Source organism: Miniopterus natalensis, chromosome 17 (genome assembly GCF_054644295.1).
Source record: "Miniopterus natalensis isolate mMinNat1 chromosome 17, mMinNat1.hap1, whole genome shotgun sequence".
Classification (NCBI taxonomy): Eukaryota; Metazoa; Chordata; class Mammalia; order Chiroptera; family Miniopteridae; genus Miniopterus; species Miniopterus natalensis.
The window spans coordinates 15145789-15160331 of NC_142097.1; the positions used below are offsets into that span (position 1 = coordinate 15145789).

General features: G+C 47.3%; 1 protein-coding gene across 1 annotated transcript in view; it reads right to left on the bottom strand.

Annotated features, from left to right (window-relative positions):
- NXN (nucleoredoxin) overlaps positions 1–14543 on the bottom strand; it is a 134654-nt gene that overhangs the window by 12562 nt on the left and 107549 nt on the right. The window contains exons 2-5 of the mRNA XM_087825985.1: positions 11415–11532; positions 9402–9535; positions 8825–8925; positions 7295–7401 (exon numbers count right to left, since the gene is read on the bottom strand). Of these exons, the coding sequence (XP_087682111.1) occupies positions 7295–7401; positions 8825–8925; positions 9402–9535; positions 11415–11532 (460 nt within the window). The remainder of the gene's footprint in view (positions 1–7294; positions 7402–8824; positions 8926–9401; positions 9536–11414; positions 11533–14543) is intronic.

The window sequence follows — 14543 nt, forward strand, 5'->3', positions numbered from 1 at the left end:
ACCTGAACGTGGCTGGAGGCCTGAAAGCTGCTTGGGCACATGCCTGTGTCAGGACACAGGCACAGAGGCCTTTATGGCAAAGTTCTTAAAATGCAGAAAAACCAGAAACAACCAAGTACCCATTAACAGTGGGGCAGGTAAATAAACCATGGTACAGTCATATCATGAAACATTTCTCGGCACTGAAAAGACATGAACCAGATATAGATATCAACAGGGATCAATCTTGAAAACGTAACGTTAAACAAGAAAAGCAAGTTGCAGGATAATATTACACCATGTCAGCGTTAAGTGTGCTTCTAAAATACACACCCAGCACAACTATCTATTATTCATGGGCTCACATATATGCAGTTAAAATAGGAAAACAGATTATGAAGATACACATTAAAGATGTGGCAGAGGTGCCCCCGGGGGAGGAGGGAGGAAGGAGACTGGCGCTGCAAAGCAGTGAAAAGAACCCACCTCTGTCTGTATTAATGATCCCATTCGTTTGTATTTTAATATGCCCCACTGTTAATGGGTACTTGGTTGTTTCTGGTTTTTCTGCATTTTAAGAACTTTGCCATAAAGGCCTCTGTGCCTGTGTCCTGACACAGGCATGTGCCCAAGCAGCTTTCAGGCCTCCAGCCACGTTCAGGTAGGCCCAGACCCACCCCGTTGAGCTCCCTTGGGTCCTTTCCTGAAGCGAAAATGTCAATTCCAGGTGGGCAATTGTTGTTAGTCTTTGTCCTTTCCTGTTATTTCTTTTTCTATGCTCTCAAAATAAGACAAACAGAACAGAACACAGAAGCTGCTCCGTAGGTCCAGAGGCAGCCCCCAGCCTCTGCCGACAGGACCAGCTCCCCCCAAGTCCATGGCCTGCTCCCCCCCATCCATGGGCAGCTCCGGATAACCTGCACCAGCTCTCTGAACACTGAGCTCTGTCTACAAAACAATCAGCGTCAGCCCCTCACCTTCCACTGACTCCAAGTGCTTTACTCCTATATAAAATAAATAGATTCTGCTTCAAATCTATGTTTTGAAAGGGGTTTGGGAAAAGGGAGGGAGAGAGGAGAAAGGTGGAAAATGGGAGAGGAAGGAAGGGGAAAGGAAAGAAGAAAATGTAGGCAGCAGAGAAACTGAAGATGAACAGACTCTGAGAGAGCGAACAGTCGTCACACCACTGCCTCCCAGCAGCCAGGCCTAACGCGTCGGTTCCCCTGGTGGCAGGGCCAACGTCCACTCTCGGCCCCATCTGCCTTCCCAAAGGCTGGGGGCAGGGGAGGGGAGAGGAACAAAACCAGCCAGGGCCCCTAGCCCAGGAGAGAAGGGGCTCTAAGCCTCCCTGCAAAGAACACAGTGTTCTCAGGCAGCCAGGATTAGTTAGACAATTGCTAATGGGATTTGCCTTTTGCCAAGTGTGTCTAAACCCTTTCCTTAGAAAGGCATTTTTAAACAGCTTACAGGGCTGCAAATTCCGCAGTCTGCATAAAGCTCTGGGAGTTGGGAGGCCCTCCAACTCAGGGCAACTCAGCTACTCTCCAAAAACAAAGGAAATGGGTGGAGGCCAAATGCCAGGGCCTTGGTAAACTCAGGTGGCCAGGCTCAGCCCGGAGCACCGAGGGAACCAGCTGCCTGTGTGCCAGCAGCAGCAGGACTTGTGGCCTTGCCAGCCTGGGGCAAACTCATCAAGACCGCAGCAGGGCCTGCTGCCCTGTGAAAGGGGAGGACTTGAGGGGCAACAGTCTCACATGCAGACTCTCCCACCACACCTGCATGGACACCTCAACAAACTGTTGGAGTTTATGCAAGGCCACCGCCGCCAGCGAGCTGGGCGACACTCGGAATCCAGGCCCGCTCTAAGCCTGGCTCTCAAGTCGCTGAGGGGAGTCCAAGTTCTTTTCGCATGAACCATTTTCATCAGGCCTGTCAGGACAACACAGGGACGCTCTGCTCAAGTACCGCAATACATAACGTGACTGCCAGATCAAGTTACTGGCTTATGGCAAGGCACAGGACAGGCCGGTGGAGGTGGCTCACCTTGGTGGGTGGTGGGGAACGTACCTGGCATCACTCTGTGAAAGCGCCCTCGTCAAATGCTTCAGGAGGAGACAGAAAGCGCAGTGAGAGCCCAGGACGGAGTCAAAGAGGGAGCACGGGCTCCCCCAGAGATAGCCTGTAGGCCGTGCTGGAGACCAGGACTCAGCACAGTAAAACCCTCCCTCCACTGACCGTGGGTGTGATTTTGTAATATAATAATAAATGTTTGGTCTTCATTCCCAGTCCCTGGCACAGAGCTCCCAAAACCCTTATAATTTCCTGAGTGAAAGGGGTGATAGGAGCATCTTTTGTTATAATATTTGCTCTTAGTCCCACATCCTGACACAAGAGCGTCTAAGACCCTTGGAATCTGGGAGTGGTCAGAGTGTCCTTTTGTACGCTAATGAGATGACTGGGGTCTGGAGGCCCCCTAAATAGCTTCAGAATGGGAGCTGGTCACTGGAAAGGCATGATTAGAAGGTTGGAACATTCAGCTCCACCCCCGCACCCCCTCACCTCCCCTGTTGGAGAGGGAGAAGAGCTAGAGGCTGAATTAATGACCAATGGCCAGTGACTTAACCAGTCATGCCTATGTAACGAAACCTCCATAAAACCCCTAAGTGACGGTACAGAGAGCTCCCAGGCTGGTTGGTTGGGAGGGTGGCGGGCCTGGAGAGGATGGAAGCTCCGCATCCTTCCCAGGAACCTTGCCTAAGCAATCTCTTCATATTTGGCGGTTGCTGAGTTGTATCCTTTATAATAAACCATAATAGTAAGTAAAATGCTTTCCTGAATTTTGTGAGCTGTTCTAGCAAATTACCGAAGCTGAGGAGGGGGTCACAGGAGCCTTAATTTACAGCCAGTCAAAAGGACAGGGACTTGCAACTGGCACCTGAAGAGAGGGAGTGGCGGGTGGTCCTGTGGGGTCCGACCCCAACTCCAGGTACATGGTGTCCAAATTGAACTGAATTGTAGGTGTGTGACAGCAGGTGTCAGAGAACTGGTTGGTGTGTGGAAAACCCTCACACATTTGGTATCGGAGTATTGCAAGTACAAATTGCTTAGACTATACATACACACATATAAACACATCAGTGGAATGACTGGAAGTTGTAACCACAGAGTCACACAAAGCTCAGAAATATTCAGAATCCAATCAAAAATAATTTTCAGTTTTGTGATGCTATGAAGAGTATGAAAGAACACACAACTCTGTCAAGTTCAAAGGTATTCAGAGCTAGACTGGAGGCATTTAAATATCCTCAGAGGTAAAGAAAAGCAAAATTCAATTGAAGGATGGTGCAGCCTAGGGAGGAGTCACCGGCTTCCAAGACTAGAGAAGAATTCAGAAATGATCCCAAACCAGGAACTTATTTATTTCCTTTATAAGTGAGCATCTTTCAAATCTAGGAAGATCTAGAATTAAGTTTAGAAGCGTGAATCAAACCTATGGTATTAAAGTGTTTTGTGTGTCAAGACATCCATACATATTTGGTATTTAATTTCTGTGTTCGTTGTTATTTAAGTGAAGTGGGCCAGTAGAGTAACAGATCAGTCCTGTGATTGCAATATTAAAATGTGTTATTGATTCCGAGTTATGATTTTAAGTTAAAAACCCTACTAACAGTACTGCTCCATTTAGGAAAACTTAAGAATCACAGTATTTGTTAAGTTTAATTTACTAGAGTTAATAGACTTACTTAGGAACTTGGGAACATTTTGTCTTTCAGGTAAGTGGTTTTTAAGGTTTAAATTTATGTTTAAAGGAGTTTAATTAAATTTGTAAGTGGGTTCCATTAATCCCACCCTGTACTCCCAATTCCTTTACCTTGCTCTATTTTTATCTACAGCACTCACAACTCAGCTCACGGTAAAATTATGTTTACTGCCTGTCTTTCTGCTGGAATGTACGCTCCGTGAGGCCAGACACCTTGGCCTTTTTAGTTCATGGCATACCACAGGCATGCGATTACATTTTGTTAAATAAATCTGTGAACAGGAGGCCCCCAGGGACCTGAGAGACCATTTTCAGCTCAGTGCTGGGCTGGAAGGAAGAGTGAAGTGGCACCCCTAAGCTCTGTGAGGGCAGGGACCACGACCTCATCATAGCAGCATAAGACCTGTCACCTGGTAGGAGTCGAAGAAGCTGAGAACAGACTGGTGGTTATCAGCAGGGAAAGGGGTTGCGTGGGTGGGCAGGATGGGTAAAGGGGGTCAACTGTACAGTGGCAGATGGTAACTGGACTTACTGTGGTGACCACTTTGTACTGTATACAAATATCGAATTACTATGTTGTACACCTGAAACTAATATCATGTTATATACCAATTTTATCTTAATTAAAAAAAGACAAAAAAGAAATATCAGTGGACAACTGGCCTCTGGGATTTCTCTTGTAGTCTAACTAAAATGTCACTGCTACACTGATCTCCCCTTAATCAAAATTTTCAAAAGGTTCCAAAAGTCCAAAGGGTCAAGTCCACAGACCTTAGCATGGCGTTCAAAGCTCTATACAATATGGCATCATCAGCCTACTGCCCATTCTCCCTGTAGTACACCATGGGTGACCTACTCTGGCCTTTGTCCTGAAATGTCCCAAACCTCTTATCTAAACCCCATACATTCTGTAAGGCCCTGCTTCCATAGCTACCTCCTCCAGGAAGCCTTCCTGGCTCAACAGCTCCAAGTGAGCCTTCTCTGAATTCGTATTATTCCATCATGTGTCCCTTCATTACATGCCACCTTGATAAGAATGCTGTGCTGCTTTTCTATACTCATATTTCACTGTGCTTTACTGCATCTCTGGTTTGACAGGGCCAGAGGCAGACGGATCAAGGTCAACAGGCCACGTCTGACAGGCTGCTGGCAGGAATGAGTCCTAAGGCTTAGCCAAGAGATCAGTGATCAAGGAGCAGTCAGCACAAAACACTGTGCCAAAGACTATAACCCCGAGAGCGAGGAAGCAGGAGGTGGGGAGCTGGGAAAGCAGTCAGGTCCAAGCTTTAGAGACACTAGAACAGATGGCAGGGGAGTGGGCGCCGTGGGCCAGCAGACGAGGAGCACTGGGACGGGCCAGGCGCAGGGCTGGGCTGCAGTGCAGGCTCCCTGCGGACCTGGGATCCTCATGAGTCTCACATTCCTTCACTGTGGCATGGCTGGCCGGCCACCGCCTGCCCGGGCAGAGCCTCTCCAAATCGGCCTTCTGATCCTCCAACGAAGGCTCCTTTAATCAGGGACCACCTATGTACTTCTCACCCTCACACGGCCAGGGCCTTAAGAGACTGTGCCAAATGAACGCGTCTGAAAACTCTCCATTCTCTTCCGCCTCACTGTGGTCACCCACCTTCTGGCTGTCTCGGTCACACCTAACAACCAAGGCTCCTCCATCTGTAATATTTACATGTTGACAACTGGAGAATCTGAAAGGAGAGTTCCCTTCTCTGCTTTCCAAAGGCAGACAGAAAATAATTGATTTTTTAAAAAATCAATTTAATTTTTGTGTGGGCCCTGCCAACGTTCCAGCAAAGGGCACCCTCCAGCCTTAGTGGTGTGTCCAAAACTTGCATTGAATTCTTGAAGAGCTCATGATCTCTCTTACAAGATTGCTGTTCTGTACCTACACCCCCATCACCCACCCCAAAGGGTCCTCAGAAACATCTGACAGAGCACAGGGAGGGAAGACTGCCAGCGTCAAACTAGCTGTGCATTACATATAGACTGTCCTTTGGTAATTCATTAGTTTCAGGTGACCCCACGGCCTTCGCACAGACCACAAGGAATGCCTGCATCATGCTAGACCCCCATCCAGGAAAGGGGAACTCAACTCCCTACTGTGGAGAGGAAGAGATTCTGCCCCATTGAGGACACATGCTTGGAAATGTGGGGAGGCCTCCTGGCCAAGCAGAGTGGCTGAGCGAGGCAAAGCACTCGGCTTCCCTCTCTGGGACAAGTGTCAATCTTCTTAAGTCCCCGTACAAAATGGGACTTATTTGATCAACACTTTTTACATCATTATACTCTGCTCTTCAGTAATTTCCCAATGTAAGTCTTGTCTACTCAAGGGCAGCACTGGGCCACCCTTCTGGTTTCTTATTTCCCACTGAGCTCAGGACTGGTGGCTAGTTGGAGCTTGAGAGATAGAATCCTATGCATTTAAATCGACTCCATCTTTTTTCCAAAACGGATTTCAGGAGGCTTAAAAAGTACATGATATAATCTAATAAAAACAGATGAAAACATACCCCTGAAGGGAAAACAAGAAAGGAAGAGAAAAGGAAGCCAGGGTCAAGGGCATGCACAGAAATGGTCAGTTTTGCAAAATTGCTGAAGTGGTTACAAAACTCAGTTCTGGGTTTTCTAGGGACTAAAGCCAAGAATCGTGGTCTGTTATGAGATTCCAAGTGTGCAAATATGAAAGAAGTAACCAAAAAAACAGAAATCCACCACCTGTTCAAGGGGAGCTCAGCCTTTGCTAGGTGCTCTAGGAAAATTACCCGAGCATAAATTCCTACAAGTGGGATTTTTAAATGAAAGGTTTTATAGAATTGTTAAGGCCTCTGAAAGGTTATTCTACTTACATTCCTACTAGCAGTCTGATCTCTTCCATACACTGGGGAATATATGTATATATTGGTGGGGGGAGTTGTTTGCAAATGTGATAGATATAAATTCAGTGTTTTACTTTTCATGAAAGTAAATTATGCTGAATATTGTTCATATCCATTCTGACACTCTACACGGGGAAATCTGCCTACCTTAAATCTTTGTTGTCTAAACTGTCTTTTCTCTCTCTTTTGGACTGGTATCTGGGAAGTGCTCTTTTTCTATGAAAGATATTGATTCTTTGCCATCATGTTATTAATATTGTTGGTGGCCTTTGTTTAAGCTTTTTGACATACAAAAGGTCATCTTTTTTAGGTTGTAAACTCTCACTTTTCCCTTTTTCCCCCCTGAGAAAGTCGGTTAAATACAGGGTGTCCCTCAAAAATGTAAACACACTTTAACAGCTGATAGCTCAATTTTGAAAATGAAATATATTTTAATAAACACTACCTTTACAATTATTTAATGTCTGTGCATACATTTTTTTGGGATGCCCTATATTTATTAAATGCCTGCTCTGTGCCCAACACTGAATCTTCCCATTTTGAAGATGGTAAAGCAGAACATTCATGGAAATAAAGTTCTTTTCCCTCTAAAAGGAAAGTCAAAGACGTGGTGAGCCCTGATGAGCAGGTTTCCAAGAAGCGTCCTGGAGTCGGAAATGCTTACCTTGGATTCCGTACAGCCGGTTGAGGCGCGACCGCCGGGCCTCGTCGGTGTAGGGGACCGCAAGCCAGGGCATCTCGCTGAAGTACTGTTTGAATGAGTCCTCTGACCTACAGTGACACACATGGAAACAGGGCTCTATTACCGCAAGTGCACCACCATTGGGTCCTCCCCACCTTCTACCAAGCCGTGCCCAGGGCTCTGCAAATGCAGAGGCGTCTGATCATCACGCTCAGGCACAAAAGGGGTCATTCCGCCCGCTCTGGTGCACCCCGGGAAACCTGGTCCACACAGCACGTGGATACGAAACTACAGTGCCAGACCATTTCAATAGCTCATTCCCCTGCATCCTGCTAGTTTAACTCATGCCCAGCTCTTCATTTTCAACACACACAGGTCTTACTTTTATAACAAACCTAGATGTTCAGACACTGCATTCCCTGTGACACTTCTATTTTGTATATGTAACAGTGGTGTGTACGGGACCACATTTTTAACCAATCATAAACACAATGATTCTAATATAAGAAATTCTAGGAATGACAAATCTAATCAAGTTACAGAAAGCAGATCAGAGGTTCCCTGAAACTGGGGTTTGGGGGTTAGAACTGACTGAGGAGAGGCATGAAGGAGTCTTCTGAGTGCTGGAATGTTCTCTGTCTTAATTGTGATGCTTACATGGGTACATATATTTGTCAAAATGCACTTAACTGTATACCTAAAATGCATGCATTTCATTGCATGCCAATTATACTGCAGTAAAGCTGATGTCTTTTAAAGTTTTAAACAAGTGATTACTCCACCCGGCACGCCTTCGAGCTTGCCTCCACTCACAGGCACTGCGGTGGGAGAGACCACGGGCCACCAAACTGAGCATGAAATAGTGGCACAGATGTCCAGGCTACCACAGGGAAAACATGCTCTCAGTGTGTCGGCATCTCGGAGGGCCTTCTGTGAACAGGAACTGACGAGGCAGAAGCACCTGGTGGCTCGGTCTGAATTGGGGAGTTTTGCAATGTAGGAAAGTCACTGATGAGTAAAGCCAGCAAGAGGACAAGAAGCAAAGGACCTGATGTAGACCAGGAAAAAGGTCTGACCTTTTATGACAGCCTCCAGATAAAGCGCATGGCGGGAGCTAAGGAAAATGTTTGCACAGCCATCTAAGACAGGCATCACATTCCATTAGTCTCTGCTCTTTTGTTTCCATCCCTCCCCCTCCATATCCTTTCACCACAATCCAAAAAGCTGAACAAATCAGAAAACGCATTCTAACCTCAAATGATCCAGGCCTGAATTGGGACATAGCTCCATATTTACAGTGAGAATGAGTTTTTCTCGGCTTCCCATTGGATGTTTCCAAGAATAAATGTGAAATGCATCCATCTCTCTTCCAATAATCCCAGATATGTCTTCCCCAATCCCAACCTCCAAGCTCTACACTACGAAAGTGAGAAGCTCAAGGCAAGAGAAAGGCACGTTAACCACCCACGGAACAAGGGAAGCTGCACTGCCACCTTCCCCAGCGCACATTACCTGTCTGCACTAACAAAGATGATCTCGAATTTCTGGCCTGCCTCCTTGATCTTCCGGTAGGATTCCACCAGGACCCGGGTGAGGCTTCGGCAGGGGGGACACTGAAAAACAAGAGTAGGATCCTGTAGCCTAACTTTGTACCTTCAACGTCCCCTTTCCCAGCCACTTGCCATCAGAGGCCAGGCCAGCGAGACCCAAGTAGAACTGGGCTGGCAAAACCTGGCTCATAAAAGAGGCGGAAACAGACGTAATGGTGAGCATCCAGCACCGGCTCCTCCCCACCCTCACAGCCTGCCAGCAGGCAGCAGTTAAACAAGCCCCCTCAGGGACCGTTAGAAGCCTCATCAGAATGGGTTAAGAAAGCTATCCTTTTAGACCAGTCAAACGAAGTTATTTTCTTGCTATTATCATTAATAAGCGCTTATTGCATGCCAACAATGCATTGGGCACAGGACAAAGGAAGAATGCCAGGGAATTATGCCCAAGCAGTCACACCTCCAGGAGCCAATCACAGCTGGTCTTGGTGGTGATCTCGCTGCTTCCTTCTGTCTGGGCTAAAGAGGGACCAAACACTCACCCAGTGTGCGGAGAAATAGACTCCCACGTGAGACCCCTCCAGGCTGCTGCTCTCCAGGGACTGCCCATTATTTCTAAGCAAGGGCCCTGCAATGACTTCCCTGAAGGGTTTAGGTCCCCAAGGGAATTCCAAACCTGAAACAGGCAACAGACGGCGAGAAGGTTAAGACTCTTCAGTGTGGCCTTTGACCCAAGGGGCCTGGGGGCTGCAGAGCAGGACAACTGTATCATCAAACAGTATTTGTTAACATGCCCATAAGATCTGTGGCCAAAAACACAGGACTCATCCATGACAGAGTCCTACCTACCCTCAAGGCAATGGTTCCTGAACTTGCATGATCACAGGGCCCATTTCCTGGGGTTTTTTTGAAGAATACAGACCCCAAGTCCCAGGATCCAGGGCGGAAGCTGTATGTCCAAAAGCAGCAAAATAGACTTCCCTGGTAACTCGGATGATGATGTCTGAGGTATTAACCATGAGTTTCTTCAGTTCCAACCCTGGAATCTCAGTGCCTCTCAACTCTGACTGCATGTCAGAATCCGCTGGGGAATTTTAAAATATGATGCTACTGGATCCCACCCCCAGAATTTCTGGTTCAGATAGTGGTTGGGGCCCAGGGAACCAAGGGAGATAAGAATTTAAGTCTAGGGAAAGGAAAGAGTAAAATCCACTCAACCCAGATGGTCTGCATTCTGATGGCACTTAAGCCCCAGGCAGGAAGAGCAAATAATATGTTCCCAGCTCAATAGACACAGAGTTTTCTCACCGGGTGGTCCATGGACCACTGCCTCAAAATCGCCCGGGGTGAGGGGAGGGTGGGAGGGAGAAGCAGAGTGGCTGAAAACGCAGGTGGCCAAGCCCACCCTGAATAAATGGATCTAACAACCTTGGGGTGGGGTGGGGTAGGGGAAGAGGGCATTTATCAAGCTCCAGAGTAGTGTGCGTGTGCGTGTGCGTGTGCGCGCGCGCGTGTGTGTGTTTAAATTTGAGAAGGTAAAAACTTGGTTCTATCATGCCCTGGTTTTTGCTGAGGGCAATTCTTTGAAGCAGGTGAAATTTTAACTGGGAAAATGTGTGACCAGGCTTAGATCCTCTAGCTGGATCAATAATGGAGGGAGGATGATCTTATGACCCTTTTATGACTCCAGTGCACGGGGGAGAGAAACAGACGTTGGACAGTCACTAAGCAGAGTGATCAGAGCGCCCAGTCAGCCAGCAAGCAAGACCAAGGCCTGCGGGACCTGGGCAGCACCAAGAATGAAGTGCACTCGCCACCGAGATGGAGAGAACACAGCCTGTGACTTCGCTGTGGGAACGGCACTAGCCATCAGTATCGGAGCTCTAGCTGCTTCTCAACAGCCTCCTCAGCTCTCAGATTCCATCTCCTTCGGCCCATGAATTAAAGCTCCCAGGAGGGGCATTCTGATCCCTTTAAAAACCTTAACCATGACCTGGAGAATACTATAATTTCATCAAGACAATATTCTTTAGCCAAATAAACCCACTTACATATACAGTTGACCCTTGAACAACATGGGTGAACTGCCTGGGTCCACTATGTGCAGATTTTTTTTTAACTGGCAATTTGAAAGAACTTGAAGATAAACCGCATAGCCTAAAACAGATGTAAACTTACAGTATTGAAAAACACACACAGTACTGTAAATGTATTTCTGTCCCTTATGATTTTCTTAATATCATTTTCTTTTCTCTAGCTTACTTCATTGTAAGAACACAGTATATAAAACACGTAACATAGAAAATATGTGTTAATTGATTTTTTTTATGTTATCAGTAAGGCTCCCGGTTAACAGCAGGCTATTAGTAGTTAAGTTTGGGGGGAGTCAAAGTTATACGTGGATTTTCAACTGTGTGGGGGTTGGCACCCCTAACCCCCATGCTGTTCAAGGGTCAACTGCATTTCAACTCCATCTAGCTATGGAGAGGAGGTCAGGGTAGAGGGACGTGGAAGGGGGTGAGGGGGAGTACAGGATGGACATGCCGAGGTCTCACCTTCTGGGTCATCACGGATCACCAGCAGTCCATTCCTGCACACAACCTTCCCGGTGGTGGCATCTAGGAATATTAGCGATGGAATGTTGGAAATTCGATATTTGTTCCAAAGTTTAAGCTGTAAGAAAAAAAAGTTAAAGAAGGTGGTTAAGTTCAAACCAGATTAACTGCAGTTCTTTTGAACCCCTCAGGCCTAGGCGGTAGGTGGACTGGAAAACAGTAAAGGACAGATAAATGAGTAACTGACAGAAAGGGGGCTGGCTGGGCACAGTGCACAGGTGATGCTGCAGCTCCCCCAGCCCCTGCAGTCTGTGACAGTGCAGGGACCCCAAGTCTGAGTCCCACACAGGCTCAAGCCATGGCAGAGGCCGATGGAGGATGGGTGACAGTTATTCTAGGAGAACTCTTCTCTCATACCTCTCCCCCCATCCCCAGCACTTTCTCTAACAAGCATAAAGATGAACATGGATTATGCATCTTTTGAACACAAAAGGTGGTTAAGGCAAAAAGGGAGGCTTTTTATTGGTGCCTCTCTACTCCATCAGAGGGCAGGTGCTCCCCTGCTCTGAGCCCCAAGGGAGAAGGCATAAGGGAACACAAGACAAATAGTTAAAATCTGCCCCTCTTACCGCATCACCAGGTCCCTGGAACGCTTGCAGTCATAAACGTGTGCCACTCAGCCAGCAAACGCCAGGGAAGCAATATCCTGAGCCAGCCCAACCCTCAATTCTCGGTGCCACTCAGAACAGTCCACAATCTGCTGGCAGGTTCTGAGGCTGACTGTACACTGTCAGAGGGCAGGGGCTAAGTGGGGCAGGGCTGAGGAAATGTAAATGAAACAGCCGAGGACAGGAGCGGAGTGCAGACTTTGCTCTCAGCCGTTCAGGTGAGCCACTGGGTACTCGGGAACCTAACTGCCAGGCCCAGAAAGCGACAGAAGTGAAGTGTCGAGCTACCAATTCTCCCCAGGAGAGAAAGAAACAAGGGGAAACTGAAGAATGTACCACTGGTGATTCAGCTGTGAGTCTCCCTTCCGGGGGCCTGGGGCCCAGAAAGGAGGGCTGGCCACCGGGGCATGAGCAAAAAGGGCACGGACATGTCTAAGGAAACTGCCACCAGAAGTCCAGCTGCATACAGCAGAGTGAAAGACATGTGTGACTGTGGTTATTATTTTTTGTTTGTTTGTTTTTTGATTTCGGGGACAGAGGGAGAGAGAGAAACATCAATGATGAGAGAGGGTCATTGGTCGGCTGCCTCCTGCACGCCCCTGGCTGGGGATCGAGGCCACAACCCAGACATGTACCCCGACTGGGAATCAAACCACAATCTCCTGGATCCTAGGTTAATGCTCAACCACTGAGCCACACCCGGCCGGGCTATTGTTTTTAATTCAATCCCAGGCAGCGAGGGAGCTGGGAAGGGTATCTGCCAAGAAACGTTAGGCTTCCCCTGTCTGTGGAGACCTGGGTCTTGGCAGGAAGGGTTGTGGGACCCCACCTCGAACTGGGTGGGCCCCGCCTTCAAGCTGCATGTTTTTCCCAGGCCCGCGTTTCCAGTGGGCTCCCCACGCCAGCCCAGGACCGCAGAACAAGAGTGATTCTGCACGCAGTTCTCATGAGCATACTGCATCCTCTCGGAGAAGCCCGGTACAGGACTCAGATTAAACATTCCTAAGGGAAGAGGCCCCACAGCAAAGCAAGGCCACCTGCTGCTGGGATTAGCTTCACCAACTGGCTGGTGCAAGGATCCAGCCAGGTTAATTTTTTATTGTAAAGGGGGAGAAAAAAAAAGATTAAGATGATTTGATTTTTCTGGCTTAAAAAGTAATTATTAGGGGGAAAAAGGAATTATTGAAAAAAATGGGAAACACAGCACATCGAAAAAAATTGAGATAAAAATCACCCATGACTCACCACCATGAAAGCTTAGGCAATTTTATATTTCCACCAGAGGCAAATGAGAGTGCCCATATCCTAGTGCCCTCATCAACATGATCACCAACATTAGTTTTTCCAATTGAATAGGAAAAAAATGATACCTAATTTTTGTCACTTATTTTTTACTTACTGATGATTTTATATATATGTAGAGCTGTTGTAAATAGACTGCTATTTCCCCAGTATGTTTAACTGAGCACCTACTACGGGCCAGCCCTGTTCTAAGCACAAGGGGTACAAGAAAGAACAAGGCAGAGGAAGCCAATGCCTCTGCAGAGCTTCTATTTTAGTGGGGGAGACAAAAACATGAATAAAAAATAATTTCAGACACTTGTAATTGATAAAAGTTAATCAAATCAGGGTAAGAACAAAGCAGGCTGAGAGGAGTGGTACGTATTTTAGAGAGTTATCTGGGAAGGCATCTTTGAATGAGTGATATTTGAACACAACACCCCAATAATGAGCGAGCCATGTATGCATCAAGGTAAACCACCTGAGGCCCAGGGAAGCTGTCTGTGTAGAGGCCAGGGGGCTGACTGGGGAAGGCTGGAGTGGACGGAGCCAGGCAGAGTCAAGGAGGGGAGGTCAGAGGGCAATTGTGGACCAGATCTTTAAGGCCCTGTAGACTGGTAAAAATAATGGAATTTTATTCTAAGTATAACAGGTCGAGGTTAGCAGGGGAGTGGTATGATCTGATATACATTTTAAAAGGTCGCTTTGGCTGCTGGGAAGGAACACACTGCAGGGGAAGACAGGTGGAGGGCAAGAGACCTGGGGAGGCTACTGAAAACAGCTCAGGCAAGAGTTGAGCGCAACTTGGGTTGTAGCAGCAGAGACAGTGAGGACATGATCTATTCTGAAGACAGTCAACAGAGTAGGTTGACAAATTGAATGTCAAGGGACGATGGAAAGAAAAAGATCAAGGATGTATTGTGGTCTGGGGATTAAGGAAAAGTATGTGAGAAACAACGAAGGAGAAGGAAGTTTGCAAGGGCAAAATCAAGACTGGACAGGTGAAGTCTGAGTTGCCTATCACATGTGCAAGTGGAGATTTCAATCTGGACTCTGTGCGGGGGAGGGAGTATGAGATATAAGTCAGGGATCATCAATGTCTAGATGCTGTTAGGGGTCATGAGCCCAGATGAGGTCATCCAAGGAGACGACACGCTACAGAGGAAAAGGGATCCCAGGG